General features: G+C 42.9%; 1 protein-coding gene across 3 annotated transcripts in view; it reads left to right on the plus strand.

Moving 5' to 3' along the window:
* Fancd2 (FA complementation group D2) overlaps positions 1-16,985 on the plus strand; it is a 65,785-nt gene that overhangs the window by 38,620 nt on the left and 10,180 nt on the right. For all 3 annotated transcript variants that reach the window (XM_042680139.1, XM_042680141.1, XM_042680142.1), the window contains 9 exons: positions 1,344-1,487; positions 3,002-3,118; positions 4,414-4,542; positions 4,676-4,791; positions 9,662-9,772; positions 12,680-12,810; positions 14,344-14,437; positions 15,005-15,127; positions 16,734-16,827. In XM_042680139.1, coding sequence (XP_042536073.1) covers positions 1,344-1,487; positions 3,002-3,118; positions 4,414-4,542; positions 4,676-4,791; positions 9,662-9,772; positions 12,680-12,810; positions 14,344-14,437; positions 15,005-15,127; positions 16,734-16,827 — 1,059 coding nt within the window. The remainder of the gene's footprint in view (positions 1-1,343; positions 1,488-3,001; positions 3,119-4,413; positions 4,543-4,675; positions 4,792-9,661; positions 9,773-12,679; positions 12,811-14,343; positions 14,438-15,004; positions 15,128-16,733; positions 16,828-16,985) is intronic.

A 16,985-nucleotide genomic window follows, 5' to 3' on the forward strand; every position in this document is an offset into this window, starting at 1 on the left:
TACCTTTGTTTTGTTTACATACGTATGTAGATAGATAAATACCTATTAGAGAAGATAGATATGATCTATCTAGATATCTATTGATAGACATATCTTTTTTTTTTTTTTTTTGCCTCCGGTCGTGGGCCTGAACTCTGGGCCTGGGCGCTGTCCCTCAGCTCTTCAGCTCAAAGCTAGCGCTCCACTACTTGAGCCACAGCACCACTTCCGGCTTTTTTCTTTTTGCTTATGTGGTGCTGAGGAATTGAACCCAGGGCCTCAGGCATACAAGGCAAGCGCTCTACCACTGAGCCACCTTCCCAGCCCTGATAGACATATCTTGACATAGATATATCAATGATACACATCTTGTCTAATTTTCCTAAAAACTCAGAATTTGCATTAGTATCTACACAATTCCCTGAGAAGATAAGTGAGATTCTTCCTGAGACACAAAATGTGTAATTTCTTCAACTCAGATGTGAAGTCAGCTCTTCCTAGCTACTAAGTCCATTTTTTTTTTCTTTTGTCAGTCATGAGGCTTGAACTCTGGGGTTGGGTCCCTGAGGCACTCTTCAGCTCAACAGGAATGCTCTACCACTTGAGTCACAGTGCCACTTTGGGTTTTCTAGTGGTTTATTGGAGATAAGAGTGTCATGGACTTTCTTGCCCAGGCTGGCTTTGAACTGTGATCCTCAGATTTCAGCCTCCTGAGTAGCTAGGATTACAGGCGTGAGCTACCAGCTCCTGGCAAGTCTATAAATTTCTAAGCATACTTTGATGCCTTGGTTTGCCTAGTTGTTCAGCCCTAAATAAAAATGAACCCCAAGTGGTAGTTTTTATTTACGTGCCCGTGTTAAATTGTGCTCTAGATTTTGGTGAAAGAAATATGGTGATGGAACGAAAATATGGCAGCAAGGCTCAAGTGGTAGCATGCATGCCTAGCAGGCACAAGGCTCTGAATTCAAATCCCAGTACTGACAAAAAAGGAAATCTCCATGTAAAAAAGTGAAATTTTTTACATGAATTGAATGCATATTTGGACTGTCTGTAAAAATTAGACTAACAGCTGAGCACTGATGGCTCATGCCTATAATCCTTGCTACTCAGGAGGCTGAGATCTAAGAATCACCATTCAAAGCCAGCCCAGGCTCCAAAGTCTGTGAGATTCTTTTCTCCAAATAATTACCAAAAGCTAGAAGTGGAGCTGTGGCTCAAGTGGTAGAGTGCTAGTGCTGAGCAAAAATGCTCAGGAACAGTTGCCTAGGCCTTGAGGTCAAGCCTAGGCTAGCCACCCCCCCTCCCAATATTAGATTAACATAGAAAATTTACTTGTTCTTTGATTGCTGTTACTTTCCTGGCAGGAGTCCATTGAGATGGAAGGAAAGAAGTCAGTGTCATTACAGAATTACCATGCTTTTTTCCGAGAGCTGGACATTGAAGTCTTCTCTATTCTACACTGTGGGCTTGTGACAAAGGTCATCTTAGATACTGACATGCATACTGAAGTAAGTGACTGACTGTAATCCAAAAGCCTGACATTTCAGAAAGTTCCTTAGGTCCATTCTTATTTTTAGGAAAGGAATGACAGGAGGGAGGGCTGGGTGCTGGTAGGACATGCCTGTAATCCTACTACTCAGGAAGCTGCAATCTCTCAGCTCTTCACCTCAAGGCTAGCGCTCTGCCACTTGAGCCAAAGTGCCAGTTCTGGCTTTTTTTTTCTGCTTATGTAGTGCTGAGGAATAGAACCCAGGGCCTCATGTATGCAAGGCAAGCACTCTACCGCTGAGCCATCTTCCCAGCCCCTCTTTTTTAGCTTTTTAAGGAGGGTCATTCATATTTGTCCAGTGCTAGCCTCAAACCTCAGTCTTCTTACCTACATCCTTTCTGGAAACTCACCTCAAGCTAACACTTAGATGTGATCTCGCTAACATTTCCCAGGCAGACTTCAGCCCCTCCTCCTGTGATAACTTGTCATCAGACTCTCCAAATTGCTAGGATTACAGGCATGAGAGGCTGGAGACATTGTGGCTAGTCAGCAGATGCCTTTTTTTTTTTTTTGGGTGGTAATGGGATTTCAGCCTGTTCTATCTAGTACATGCTAAACAAGTGCTCTACCACTTGAATCACTGTACCAGCCAACTGCAGATAACTTTTAAAAAGACATTTTAGTGAAAAGTAGAGATTCTCCAGACTAAAAACAATTGAAATATCATGAATTCTTACAAGATTATAGGCATATTTTGCTTTTGGAACAGGATCATATTACCTTTTTGTCTAGACTGGCCTCAAACTTGTGGTCCTCCTGCCTCTGCTTCCCACTATGTAGGATTACTGGCAAACTTATTTTGACTTCTGATAAATTGACAGAACAGTCATTCTTTATATGTAGTAGAGAGATTTTATTTTTTTCCCTTTCACATTAGAAGTCAGGTTCTTGCTCAGCACTGGTGGCTTATGCCTGTAAACATGGTTATACAGGAGACTGATACCTGTAGTATTCTCAGTTCAAAGCCACCCCATGCAGAAGTGTGAGACTTTATATCGAGTTAACTAGCACAATGCTGGACTGGAGGCATGGCTCAAGTGGCAGTTTGCCAGCCATATGCAAGAAAGCCTAGCCAGGGTGAGGTTCTGAGTCAAGCCCCACAAAAGAAAGTCAAGTTCTTTTTTTTTTTTTTTGTCGGTCGTGGGGCTTGAACTCTGGGCCTGGGCGCTGTCCCTCAGCTCTTCAGCTCAAAGCGAGCGCTCTACCACTTGAGCTACAGCGCCACTTCCGGTTTTCTGGTGGTTTATTAGAGATAGGAGTCTCACGGTCTCTCCTGCCCGGGCTGGCTTTGAACCGCGATCCTCAGATCTCAGCCTCCTGAGTAGCTAGGATTACAGGCGTGAGCCACCAGCGCCCGGCGAAAGTCAAGTTCTTTACCTACCATCCATGGGTGAGTGGAGTGAATGTGAAATGTGCCAGCACTACAGGATGTAGAATACACTTAGGATTAATCCCCCTTTCCTCATGAAACAGGCTACAGAGGTTATGCAACTTGGGCCTCCTGAGCTGCTTTTCTTGCTAGAAGATCTCTCCCACAAGTTAGAGAATAAGCTGACACCTTCTTTTGCCAAGAGAATTCCCTTCTTCAAGGTAAGTGGAGGCAGAGAAATAGGACTTGAGTTTAGTGGATGTGGAAACAAGCAAATGTTAGTAATGAGTAAGTTGTCCCTTTTGTGTTTGGGTCACTGGGTAACAGCCTCAGATGTATAGAATAGGTATAAGCATGTACATCTAGCATTTAGGGGACAAGTAGTAAAATGTGACATTTGAACATTAATGCATCCGGTTCCTTGGTTCTTTCTTTGTATTATTTGGTCTGCATTCCTGTCACGCTATATACCTCCTGGTTCAGCCTGGACTACAGTGCTCCTATTTATGTTTTCTGCATAGCTGAGGAATACCTACTTTATACTTTGTTCACCTCATTTGTTCTGATGGGCCTGTTTCTTTCTTTCTTTTTCTTTTTTTTTTGGTTGGTCGTGGGGTTGAACTCTGAGCCTGGGCAATGTCCCTCAGCCCTTTAGCTCAAGGCGAGCACCTCTACCATTTAAGCCACAGCGCCACTTCTGGTTTTCTGGTGGTTTATTGGAGATAAGAGTGTCACAGACTTTCATGCTCAGGCTGGCTTTGAATCACAATCCTCAGATCTCAGCTTCCTGAATAGGTAGGATTACAGGCATGAGCCACTGGTTCCCGGCTGGGCCTAAGTTTCTTAATCAAACACTATTATTACTCCACAAAAATTATTCTCTTGATAATTCTTTTGTCAGAATAGCATACTAGAGAGCTGAGCGCTGGTGGTTCATGCCTGTAATCCTAGCTACTCAGAAGGCTGAGATCTGAGGATGGAAGTTCAAAGCCATCAAGGGCAGGAAACTCCTTGAGACTCTTATCTGCAATTAACCACTAGAAAACCAGAAGTGGTGTTGTGGCTCAAAGTAGTAGAGTGTTAGTCTTGAGCAAAAAAGCTCAGGGACAGTGCCTAGGTCTTGAGTTCAAGCTCCAGGACTGACCCCGCCCCCTAAAAAAATTGTATACTAGGCAAGTAGCTCAGGTCTCCTTCCACTCGTACCTGGGATCATAACTCCTTAAATGAATTTTTTTTTTTTTTTTGGTCAGCTGTGGGGCTTGAACCCAGGACCTGGGTGCTGTCTCTGAGTTCTTCTGCTCAAGGCTAGTGCTCTACCACTTTGAGTCACAGCTCCATTTACAGATTTTTTAATTGATGAGTCTCACAGACTTTCTTGCATAGACTGGCATTGAACCATGATCCTCAGACCTCAGCCTTCTGAGTAGCTATAGGCATTAGCTACAGACGCCAGCCTTAATGATTTCAGAGAATCTGTCCAATAGTTTCTTTCCCCATAAGTCTGATTTTATTGTAGAATAAAGGAAGCTGGAATGTTGGATTCTCACATCTCCATCAGAAATCTACCCAGGAAGTTGTTCATTGTGTTGTTCAGCTATTGGCCCCAATGTGTAACCATTTGGAGAACATTCACAACTACTTCCAGGTCAGAGACTATCTTACTGTCTTAGAGACTTAGAAATCACTAAGTCAACATAAGAGTTCAGTTGTTGATGAGAAAAATTAAGGAAAATTGTAATTACTAGAGAACCTGTCTTAAGATCTTCTTTCTTTTTTAGTGCTCAGTTGCTGAGACTCATGTTGCTGATAGGCAGGGAGGGAAAACTCAGGAATCCCACATAATGTCTTCCTGTTATCAGAAGCTGCTACAGATTTTTCACAGCCTTTTTGCTTGGTAAGTATTTATGGAAGGTGTACAAGTAAGTAGTGTTAAGTATGCACTTTACTTGATACTGAGTAACTAAGGTAGAGAGAAGAAAAAAAATATGGAAACTCTATGTCACTATGCTTTATTCTTCATTTGCTCTTGCACCCCTTCCTTTTATGGAGCCATTATTATTAACTCATGTGGTATTCTTCTGACAATATGAGCAACCAAGAACAAAATCAGGGCATCAAGCTTGGTAGGCATGTACTCTACTTGAGCCATGCTCTCAGCCCATTTTGCTTTTGTTATTTTTTAGATATGGTCTTGCTTTTTCTTTGGGTTAGCCTGAATCACAATCTTCCTATTTATGCTTTTCACATAGTTGGAATGACAAATTTGTGCCACTGCATCCAGATTCTTATTAGTGAGATGGGGTTTCAGAGACTTTGGCCTAGGTTGTCCTAGAACCACATTCTTCTCAATCTCTGCCTCCTAAGTAGCTGGAATTACAGAAGTGAGCCACTGCACCCTCCCCTTCTTAGTCTTATTGAATTGTGTAATAGCCGGGGGGAGTGTATGTAGTAAGATATATCTGTAGAGCCAGTTACTTGGGATGCTGAGGTGAATGTATTGCTTCAGCTGATATGTTTGGGTGACAGAGTGAGAACCTATTTCAAAAAAATAACTAGACTAAAAGCATTTATTTATTTTTATTTTTTGCTGGTTCTGGGGCTGGTACTGAGGGCCTAGTACTCTTGTTCAACTTTTTTTGGGGGAAGGGGGGCTCCATCGTAGGTCCTGAACTCTGGGCCTGGGTGCTGTCCCTCAGCTCTTCAGCTGAAGGCTAGCGCTCTACCACTTGAGCCACAGGGCCACTTCCAGCTTTTTTCTTTTTTCTTATGTGGTGCTGAGGAATCGAACCCAGAGCCTCATGCATGCAAGGCAAGTGCTCTACCACTGAGCCACCTTTCCAGCCCTCTTGTTCAACTTTTGCATTTAAAGCTTGTGATCTACCACTTGAGCTGTACTTCCATTTCTACCTTTTTAGTGGTTAATTGGAAATAAAAGAGTCTCACAGTTTCCTGCCTGGGCTGGCTTTGAACTGTTGTCCTCAGATCTCAGCCTCCTGAATAGCTAGGATTATAGGTATATGCCACTGCCAACTAGCTGAGGCTTTTAGTTAAGGAATTGTTTCTAAATAAGTTGTAATTAAATCTCAAATTATGTTGTAAAGAGTTAAACACATGCCGGGCGCTGGTGGCTCACGCCTGTAATCCTAGCTACTCAGGAGGCTGAGATCTGAGGATCGCGGTTCAAAGCCAGCCCGGGCAGGAGATACCATGAGACTCCTATCTCCAATAAACCACCAGAAAACCGGAAGTGGCGCTGTAGCTCAAGTGGTAGAGGGCTCGCCTTGAGCTGAAGAGCTGAGGGACAGCGCCCAGGCCCAGAGTTCAAGCCCCACGACCGACAAAAAAAAAAAAGAATTAAACACATTGTCAGCTAGCACTTCTCAGAACACTGCATAAGCACTGAGGCTTGATGAGGTCCTTAAAGGGTAGATAGACTGTAGGGAGATAGAGAGTTGGAAGGCACATCTCGGAGAAAGTAGAATAAGGAGGTGTGTCTTTTAAATCCTAGTCTTCAGAGATAGGTCCTCTCACATCCATCCCTTTACACAGGTTTTCAGGGCAAGCTTTCCCAAGCTTAAATGTATGCTTAATTTTATCTTCTGAGCTATAGGTATTTATATCCAGCTGACTGCTGAGCGCCCACTCATCCAAAATGAATGTATCATCTCTTTCCCCAGCTCTGCATGGCTCAGTAAATGGCATCCCCAGTTGTCTGAGTCAAAAACCAGGAGCTATGCTCTGGACACTTTCTCTCTGGGATCCCAGAATTCTTATGATTCTGTCTTCTAGGTGACATTCAGTTAGTCATCTGTTACTGTCTCCGTCTCTCCACTGCTTCTACCTTGCCAACATCTCTGTCCTGGACTAAGTCTCATTTCTTGTCCCTCTGATTACTACTAGGTTTTTCTTAAGTTCATACTCTTGTCTAGCTTTTTAGGCCCCTACTGTCTGACTTTCCCCTATTGTCTTTCCCTCTGCCTGGGACCATACTGAATTCATTTGGTCACTAAGCTCACTTTCAGCCGAAAGGATTCACACTCATACTTCCACCACAATTTCCACACTTCTTGATCTTTTCAGATTCACTTCATTTCTTTTTTTTTTTTTTTATTGTGAACATACTGTACAGAGGGGTTACAATTACATGGGCAAGATAATGAGTACATTTCTTATCAAGCATTGTAGCCTCCTCCTTTGTTTACCCTTCACATCCCTTCCCAGCCTCCCCCCACTCCCCCACCCAGTCTTCCCCCCCCCAAAGTTATAAAGTTCGTTTTCGACATGACAACTTGTACTTCTCATTGTTGCAACGGGTCCACCTGTATCCTTAAATGACTTGTTTTTCCCCTTCTCCTCCACAAATTATACTGACATCAAATATAGTGAAAGCAAGGGTTATACTGTGGGGGAGGGATTCACTTCATTTCTTGAGATTTGAATTTATATTTCACTTCTTCACAGGCATTTTCTCTAACCCAAAGACTAGTTAAACTGTTCTCTCTTCTTACCTCCTAGTACCCTTCCCCTACTCTGTTGTCTCTCATGATTAAAACCACATTTTGCTGTGATTACTTATTTGTCTTTCCTGCTAGATTGTAAGCTCTAGTCATTTTTTGAGTCCTTTGTACTTAAAAGAAATGAGTGATTGGAAGAGATAGTTTGTGTGTGTGTGTCCATGTATATGAACAGGCACTGAAGCTTAAGCTCAGGGCCTTACAACTCTTGCTCAGATATTTTGTTCAAGGTTAACACTCTGCCACTTGAGCCATGCCTCCATTTTCAGCTTTGTGCTGGTTAATTGGAGATAGTCTTGTAGACGCTTCTGCTCAGAATGGCTTTGCACTATAATCCTCAGATCTCAGCCTCCTGAGTATCTAGGATTGTAAGTGTGAGCCACTGACACCCAACATTGAAAACAGATACTTCATCTAGGAGATAACAAAAGATGGCAATTAAACAAACACATAGAATGATGTTTATTATTAATAGTTATTAAAGAAATGCACAATGAGATAGGGTAGCACACCCACTAACGTGGCTAACTAAAAGTGTCAGCGAGAAGGTGAAACAACTGATAGACTCACCTGCAGTAGTAGGGCTGTAAAAAGTAGAGCTGTGGCTCCAATGGTAGAACGCCAGTTGAGCACAAGAGTTAAGTGAGAATGTTAAGTTCTGAATTTAAGCCCTACTATTGGCACGCGCGTGCGTGCGCGCGCGCGCACACACACACACACACAAAAGGATGGGTGCCATTGGTGGTTTGGAAAGTTTTTATGAGGAAATGATCTAGAAGTTCAATTTTCCTGGGCCTTGAAGGTTGGGCAGAAGAATGTGAATGTGTAGAAAAGCAATTTTAAAGTTTTCTCCAGCCATAATACAATAAAATCTGTGTTTTAAGAAAATCTTTTTGGGGGCTGGGAAGGTGGCTCAGTGGTAGAGCGCTTGCCTTGCATGCCTGAGGCCCTGGGTTCAATTCTTCAGCACCACATAAGCAAAAAGAAAAAAGCCGGAAGTGGCGCTATGGCTCAAGTGGTGGAGTGCTAGCCTTGAGCTGAAGAGCTGAGGGACAGTGCCCAGGCCCAGAGTTCAGGCCCCATGACCAGACCCCCCCCCAAAAAAAGAAAAAAAATCTTTTTGGTGGGGCACAGGTGGCTCATGTCTATAATTCTGGCTACTCAGAAGGCTGAAATCTGAGGGTTACAATTTGAAGCCAGGCTGGGTGGGAAAGTCCATGAGATTCTTACCTCCAATTAAGCAGCAAAAAGCTGGGAGTGGAGAAGTGGCGTAAGTGGTAAAGTGCCAATCTTTTTTAAAATTTATTTTTTAAATTGCTATTACAAAGGTGATAAACGGGGGCATAAATCAGATAATGAGTACATTTCTTTTGGGACCTTTTTACCCCTTCCTTGCTATCATATGATTTTTCCCTCCTGGCCCTATCTGCAAGTTGTATAGTTCATTTTCAATACAGTAGAGTGCCAATCTTGAGCGAAAAAGCTAAAGGGACAGCACCCAGGCCCTGAGTTCAGCACCAAAAATAAAAGAAAGCAAAAACCTCTTTGATAGACATATTAGATGAATTCGAAAGGAACACACACACTTATTTAGAAAATACTGCCATGAACTACTCATGTGACAAGGAAAAAGGCCTTGTCTAAAGTGCTGGTCTGGGCTTGAGAAGAACTTTCAAGACTTGACTTGTTAACATAGAGAAAGGGATACTTTCTATTTTTAGCACATACCCATCGAGATTTTTTTTTTTTTTTTTTGGTCAGTTGTGGGGCCTGAACTCTGGGCCTGGGTGCTGTCCCTCAGCTCTTCAGCTCAAGGCTAGTGCTCTACCACTTGAGTCTCAGCCCCACTTCTGGCTTTTTCTGCTTATATGATGCTTAGGAATCGAACCCAGGGCCTCATGCATGCAAGGCAAGCACTCTACCAACTCTACCACTGAGCCACCTTCCCAGCGCCCCCATAGAGAATTTTGATGTAGAAATTCTGTATGTTGACTTAGATTCTGCAGAAGACTGACATCCTTGAGATGTAGGGAATGAGAAAATAACACACTGAGTGCTGTTAGATTTTTAAGGAAAGACTGGGAACATTTGGACTTAGAGCTATGATTGAATTTGATACTTGAAACTTAACAGTTCTCTGCAAACCTGTTGACTTGCTGCTGGTACAGGCTGGAGGCCTCCAATGCTGTCCAAATAATCTTCTCAAAGCCAAGAAAACCTCTTAACCACCTTATCTTGACTCTCTTTTAGGAGTGGATTTTTTCACACTGGAAATCGTAATTTGCTATACTCAGGCCTTGAGGTTCTTGCTAGCCGGCTGAAGCAGATAGAACGGGATCACCCGTTGGATGAGCTGATCAGGTAGGTGAAACTGTGTCCTAGAGTATGTTTACAAGAAATGTGAAGGAAGTTTATATTTTCAGGTTTTTCTTACTTTGTGAACTTTTTCACTTATGAATTCTGATAAATTTTGAAGCCTTAAAAAAGTACCTTGAATAAATTCATGCATACATCAGCCTATAAATTTTACTCCTGTTTAGGTAATGATGATAAAAAAACATTATCCTCCTACTTAAGTTTCATTTTTGGTTAAAGTAGGGAGTCAAACTGAATAGGCTGTCCTCAAACTTGCGGTCTTTCTGCTCATCACCCCACGTGCTGAGATTGCAGGTGTGTGCTACTATACCTAGCTCTTAATCAACTTTTTTTCTTTTTTTTTTTTTGCCAGTCCTGGGGCTTGAACTCAGGGCCTGGCCTCTGTCCCTGAGCTTCTTGTTTGTTTGTTTGTTTTGTTTGTGTCAGTCATAGGGCTTGAACTCTGGCCCTGAGTATTGTTCCTCAGCTCTTCAGCTCAAGGCTAGCGCTCTACTACTTGAGCTATAGTGCCACTTCTGGTTTTCTGGTGGCTTATTGGAGATAAGAGTTTCTAGTCAGTAGTGGTTGTGTGCATCTACAATCTCAGCTACTTGAATGGCTGAGGCAGGAGAATTACAGAGTTAAGACTGTTCTTGACAACATAGCAAGACTAATCTCAAAATAAAACTACTGCAAAAGTAAGAAGGCCAAGAAACACATTGAGGACTCAACATCCCTGACAATAAGGAAATGCAAATCAGAACAACTTTGGGATTCCGTCTTACTACAGTAAGCACTTTACCACTTGAACCTGAGCTCCATTTCTGCTTTTTGGGTCTTTTTGCTGGTACTGGGGCTTGAACTCTAGGCCTAGATAGTCCCTGAGCTTCTTTTACTCAAGGCCAGTGCTCTACCACTTGGCTTTTTCTGTGATTAATTAGAGGTAAGAGTCTCACAGACTTTCCTGCCCAGGCTGGCTTTAAACCACAATCCTCAGATCTCAGCCTCCTGAGTAGCTAGGATTGTATGTGTGAGCCACCAGTGTCTGGCTCCACTTCTGCTTTTTGACAGTTAATTGGAGTTAAGAGTCTCATGGACTTTCCTGCCTGTGCTGGCTTCAAACCTCAGTCCTCAGATATTAGCTTCTCAGTAGCTAGGATATGGGCGTGAGCCATTGGCACCCAGTTGGAACTTTGATTTCTTGGACTTCCTTTGAATCAGAGTTGGCTTCTGTTTTGTTTTATTAAAGTGATGGCACAGTTTTCTAGGGCAATACACACTTTGAGTGGACTTAAATGGGTCATCTCTAGGGAAAGAATGACTAGTGTTTTGATTTATTTTGCATTGCTGGGGGGTTTACTCCAAGTCCTTGCACATGCTAGACAAAAGTTTATCACTGAATTGTTCTGTAGTTGTGTGCCACATGTTATAGAACAAGTTTTGTTATTTCCTTCAGTGCTGAGGAGGGATCCTAGGGCCTTTTGCATACTAAGCAAGTGCTCTACCATTGAGCTATATTCCCAGCCCCCTTGTTTTATTTAAATGGCTAATTTTAATTCCTTATCGTTCATCATTTGCTTGGATTGAAAGCTGACCATATATGACACATGCCTTTTAAAAAAAAAAAAGAAAAGAAAAAAAAAAAGGAGAGAAAAATAGGTAACGCTGCACCAGGACTCTCATCCAGGGAGGTTGAGATTTGAAGATTATGGCTCAAAAGCAGCGCAGGTAGGAAAGTCTGTGAGATTCTTATCTCCAGTTAACCACCAAAAAGCTGGAAGTGGCTCTGTGGCTCAAGTGGTAGAGTGCTAGCCTTAAGCAAAAACAAACAAAAACAAAAACACAAACCTTCAGGGACTGCACTCAGGTCCTGAGTAAGGCCCCAGGACTGGTTCATCCTACTGAGGAGGTGGAGATTGGAAGGATCAAGGTTAGAGGTCTGCTGGGGCAAATGGTTAGCTAGATAGCGCACCTTCATCCATAAGCTAGGCCTGGTGGGCATGCTTGTGATTCAAGCTATGCTAGAGACCATAGGTAGGAGGATTATGCTCCAGGAGCAACCTGGAAATAAAAATACAAGACGCTACTTGAAAAATAACTAAAAGCATAAAGAGCTGGGTGTGTAGCTTAAGTGATAAAATACCTGCCTAGAAAGTTAGAGTCCCTCTGTTCAAGAACAGGTAGACTGAAGGTGGCTCAGTGGTAGAGTGCTTGCCTTGCATGCATGAGGCCCTGGGTTCAATTCCTCAGCACCACATAAGCAGAAAAAAAGCCTAAGTGGCACTGTGGCTCAAGTGGTAGAGAGCTAGTCTTGAGCTGAAGAGCTGAGGGACAGTGCCCAGGCCCAGAGTTCAGGCCCCACAACAACAACAACAACAAAAAGAACAAGTAGACTTTCCCTGTTTGATAATTTCCTTCCACATTGTTCCTACTGAGTTACTGGGGTTTGAACTCAGGGCCTCATGCTTGCTAGGTAGTGTTCTACCACTTATGCCATGCCTCACACTGTTTTGTGCTGTTTATTTTGGAAATAGCCTTAACTTTCTCCCTAACCTGGACCCAAACCTCAATCCTTCTGATACCAGTCTATCGAGCAAGGTTAGTGGGAGCCACAGGTGCCTCCCTGAACTCAGCTTTTAAACATTATTTTCATTGTTTCTGCACATACCTTGCACATATCAGCATGGTCTTGGGCTTCTTAGTGCACATGACTATTCAGGTCTAACATTCTAGGGCATCTTTTTGTCCTGGCTTCCTCCATATAGTTTTCTACTAAGGTGCCTGAAGATACTTAATTTCTTGAAAATGAGGATTCTGATTAGGCTGGCATACCTTTGTAGGGTACTCCTGTGGTTTTTACCATGTCTTCAGTACATGTAATGCTGTTGTGTTTTGTTTCTTGTCTTTTTACAGCCAGAGCTTCAACTACTTGCAAAATTTCCATCACAGCATTCCCAATTTCAAGTGTGGTCTTTATCTCCTCAGACTTTTGATGGTCCTTTTGGAGAAATCTACAGCTCCTGCTCAGAAGAAATTAAAAATTGGTGATGGGCCGCGATCTTCCTTTCTTTTTTCCTCATTCTTGTTTCTTTTTCTTTTTTTAGTCAGGAATAGGATTAATATTGCATGATTATAAACCTGGGGCTTTCTGTAATGTTGTGCTCTTTTTTTTTTCCTAGAAGGAGCTATGACATTGCTTAGGGTGACTTTAGTTAGGTCAACTGACTTGTTTTATTTTTACTTATTTTAATTGACTTATTAGTTATACAGGAGGGATTTTATTGTTAACATCTCCACCTTTACACTGTATTCCAGTTAACTTCACCCCTCCCATCACACTCCCTGCCTGTCTTCCCCTAAAATACATTATTCCCCAGCAGATTTCCTTGTTAGGTTTTCATAAGTCGCCACCATCATCCTTTCTATGTGTCTGTTTACTTGTCCAGGTTGTTTCTAAAGGGAATAGGACATGTTGCATCTTAGACTGATGGGTTTATTTCTGGAAGAAGGAGCACTGCAGCAGGAATGCGTCCACTTTTTTTTTGGTCGGTCGGGGGGCTTGAACTCTGGGCCTGGGCCCTCTCCCTGTGCTCTTCAGCTCAAGGCTACCGCTCTGTCACTTGAGACACAGTGCCACCTCCTGTTTTCTAGTGGTTTATTAGAGATAAGAGTCTCACAGACTGTCCTGCCCTGGCTGGCTTTGAACCATGATCATCAGATCTCAGCCTCCTGAGTAGCTAGGATTATAGGCATGAGCCACTGGCACCTAGCTTGTGTCCACTTTTTTTTTTAAATATATTTTTATTGTGAAAATACTGTACAGAGGGGTTACAATTACATGGGTAAGATAATGAGCACATTTCTTATCAAGCATTGTAGCTTCCTGCTTTGTTTCCCCTTCCCATCCCTTCGTATCCTCCCTGCCTTCCCTTCCTCCCCCACCAAAGTTGTAAAGTTCATTTTTCGACATAACGACTTGTAAATCTCATTGTTGCAATGGGTCCTCCTGTATCCCTGTTTTAACAATTTATTTTTTCCCTTCCCCTCCACATATACCAACATCATATATAGTGAAAGCAGGGGTTGTACCATGGGGGAGGGACATACAAGGCAACAAAGTTGTGTCCACTTTTTAAAAACTGCTTATTAAGCCGGGCGCTGGTGGCTCATGCCTGTCATCCTAGCTACACAGGAGTCTGAGATCTGAGGATTGCAGTTCAAAGCCAGCCCAGACAGTAAAGTCCGTAAGATTCTTATCTCCAGTAAACCACTAGAAAACCAGAAGTGGCGCTGTGGCCCAAGCAGTAGAGCGCTCACCTTGAGCTGAAGAGCACAGGACAGTGCCCAAGCCCAGATTCAAGCCCCACGACCGACAAAAAAACAAACAAACAAAACAAAACAGAAAAAAAACCTGCTTGTTAGACTAAGAACTTCTTAGTAAATTTAAAGTAACAATCCTTTTGCCTAAAAAAAAATCTTCCCTGAAAGGCAGTAGTTCAGTTATCTGGTCATTTCACATTATTTACAGTACCCCTATTGATATGTGAGTGAGATGCCTTTGTCTTGTTTTTCAACAGCTTCCATGGCCAAACAGTTCCTGTGTCGGGTTTGGCCAAATGGGGAGGAAGAGAAGAGCTCTGGCTTTAATGACCAGCTCCATGATGTGCTTTGGTGAGATGCTTGCTTTATTCCAGTGAGCATCACATGGTCTTGTTTTCATTTTGCTCCTGCAGCAGTCCCTCATGTGGTCCGCGAGTGACAAATGACCTTTGTTAGGTCAAACTTGAAAGTAGTGCAGTAGGTTTCAGTTTAAAATAAATTCACATAGGAATGTGCAGATCTGCAGATCCTCCAGTTGTGCCTTCTGCCCCCAGCTACTTTCTTACTGTTCAGCAGTCAAATAAGTGGTAACTAAGACATGTTCACAACTTCCAAGGTGTCTAATTGTATTTCTAGTTGAGACTTGCTTTGTTTACTTAACCCCTGATAAGTATTTAAAACCTTCATTATTAAAAGTAAATACCAGGGGCTGGGAGTTTAGCCCAGCGGAAGGGCGCCCGCCCAGCGCGTGCAAGGCCCTGGGTTTGGTCCTCAGCCCTGGGGGGAAAAAAAAAACTACATAAAAGTAAATACCAGAAGTGCTCAAAGCTTGGTAACTGGCAACGTCTCAAAAAAGAAAAATTGGATTAGGAATTCTGTAACATGTGTTCATTCTCCTTTAAATGATTCCCTGTATAGCATTTATCTAGAGCACACAGACAGTGTCCTGAAGGCCATAGAAGAGATTGCTGGTATTGGAGTTCCAGAACTGATCAACTTGCCGAAAGGTGCATCTTCTTCCACGTTCCCTTCACTGACCCGGTAAGTGAATGCTCACCTGCTCCTTCCTAGCATATAATCACATGTATGTAGTGGCCTGATAGCCATCCTTCTCTTCATCTAGTTCTGATACAGATGCTCACTGAGAATCCAAGGGAAGGCACTGACCTTCTACCTGCACATCCATCCTTCACACCTGGGGCTGGATTATGTGGCTCAGTGTGGTAGCACACAAGGGTGAGGCCTGAGTTCAATCCTCAGTACCACAAATAAAGAAAACAAAGGACAAAGCCATTATATAGCTAATCATGCATATTTTGATCTGTTATGGCTGTTAATAGTCATAGTTTTCTTAATCTCAAAGAGTCTTCCCAGTTTTGTGGGGATTTTTTTTTTTTTTTTTTTTTGCCAGTCATGGGGCCTGAACTCTGGGTCTGGGCACTGTCCCTCAGCTCTTCAGCTCAAGGCTAGTGCTCTACCACTGGAGCCACAGCGCCTCTTCCGGCTTTTTCTGGTGCTGAGGAATCGAACCCAGGGCCTCATGCTTGCAAGGCATGCACTCTACCGCTGAGCTACCTTCCCAGCCCCGTGGGGATTATTTTTTAAGATAGATTCTAGCCGCATAACCCAAGGTGGCCTGGAATCGTGATCCTTAGCACCCAAATGCTGAAATTGCAGTTATGTGCCACCACACCCAGTTTAGTCTTTCCAGTTTAAACAGCACCTTCACAAATCTTTTCTAACAAATATTTTCTCATTTGATCTTTTAGTAATTTTGTGAGATCAGTATGATTACCCTGAATTTATTGTTAAGGAAAATAAAGGACACAAAGAGAATTTTCAAGTGTATGTAGGCAATAATGAATGTGGAACCAGGATGCAAACTTATGTCTTCTACTCTTTCTAGTTGATCAGACCGTCACCTCCTTTCATAAAGTTAACTCATTTTTTCAGACATCATCTTCTCGGGCTCCTTTCTGAATCCTTTCTGTTCCCTTTGCCAGCACACCACAGTGAAGGACATTCAGAGAGGGGAAAGCACTTATTTCAGTCCCTTGGATTCTTCCTAGGAAGTTCTTTCTAGGTAGTGCATCGTCATGTGGGTATGCATGCTTATCTGTCCACTTTATTTTTTTTTGCAAGTCCTGGGGCTTGAACTCAGGGCCTGAACACTTTCCCTGAGCTTTTTTTTTAAAGCTCAAGACTAGCACTCTATCATTTTAGTCATAGCCCCACTTCCTGCTTTTGTTTTTGTTTTTTTTCCTGTTGTAGGGCTTGAACTCTGGGCCTGGGCACTGACCCTCAGCTCTTCAGCTCAAGGCCAGTTCTCTACCACTGGAGCCCACATTTACCTCTTCCAGTTTTCTGGTGATTTGTTTATTGGACATAAGAGGATCACAGACTTTCCTGCCTGGGCTGGCTTTGAACCGCAGTCCTCAGATCTCAGCCTCCTGGGTAGCTAGGATTTCAGGCATGAACCACTGGTGCCTAGCCCACTTCTTGCTTTTTAGTAGTTAATTGGAGATAAGAGGCTCATAGACTTTGCTGCCCAGGCTGACTTCAAACCATGATCCTCAGGTCTCAACCTTCTGCGTAGCTAGAAATACAAGCGTGAGTCACCAGCATCTGTCTTTGTCCCCCTCTTTAGAGATACCTTTGTCATCTTCTTCCGAGTGATGATGGCTAAGCTGGAAAAGACAGTGAAAGGTCTTCAGGCTGGCACAGCAGCAGATGCCCAGCAGGTGGGTCAGATGTTTTCCCAACAAGAAATACATTGTGGATTACTTTGAAGTTGTTGATGCTTTCAGTTCTTGGGATAAAGGTTTGTCTTGAATGATTTCCTTTGAGTTACAAAAGTCTAGGAGTTTTTTCAAAGAGCACTTGGTTTGATTTCCTTTTT

Source organism: Dipodomys spectabilis, unplaced genomic scaffold, assembly GCF_019054845.1.
Source record: "Dipodomys spectabilis isolate Male_0828 unplaced genomic scaffold, ASM1905484v1 ptg000054l, whole genome shotgun sequence".
Taxonomy (NCBI): Eukaryota; Metazoa; Chordata; class Mammalia; order Rodentia; family Heteromyidae; genus Dipodomys; species Dipodomys spectabilis.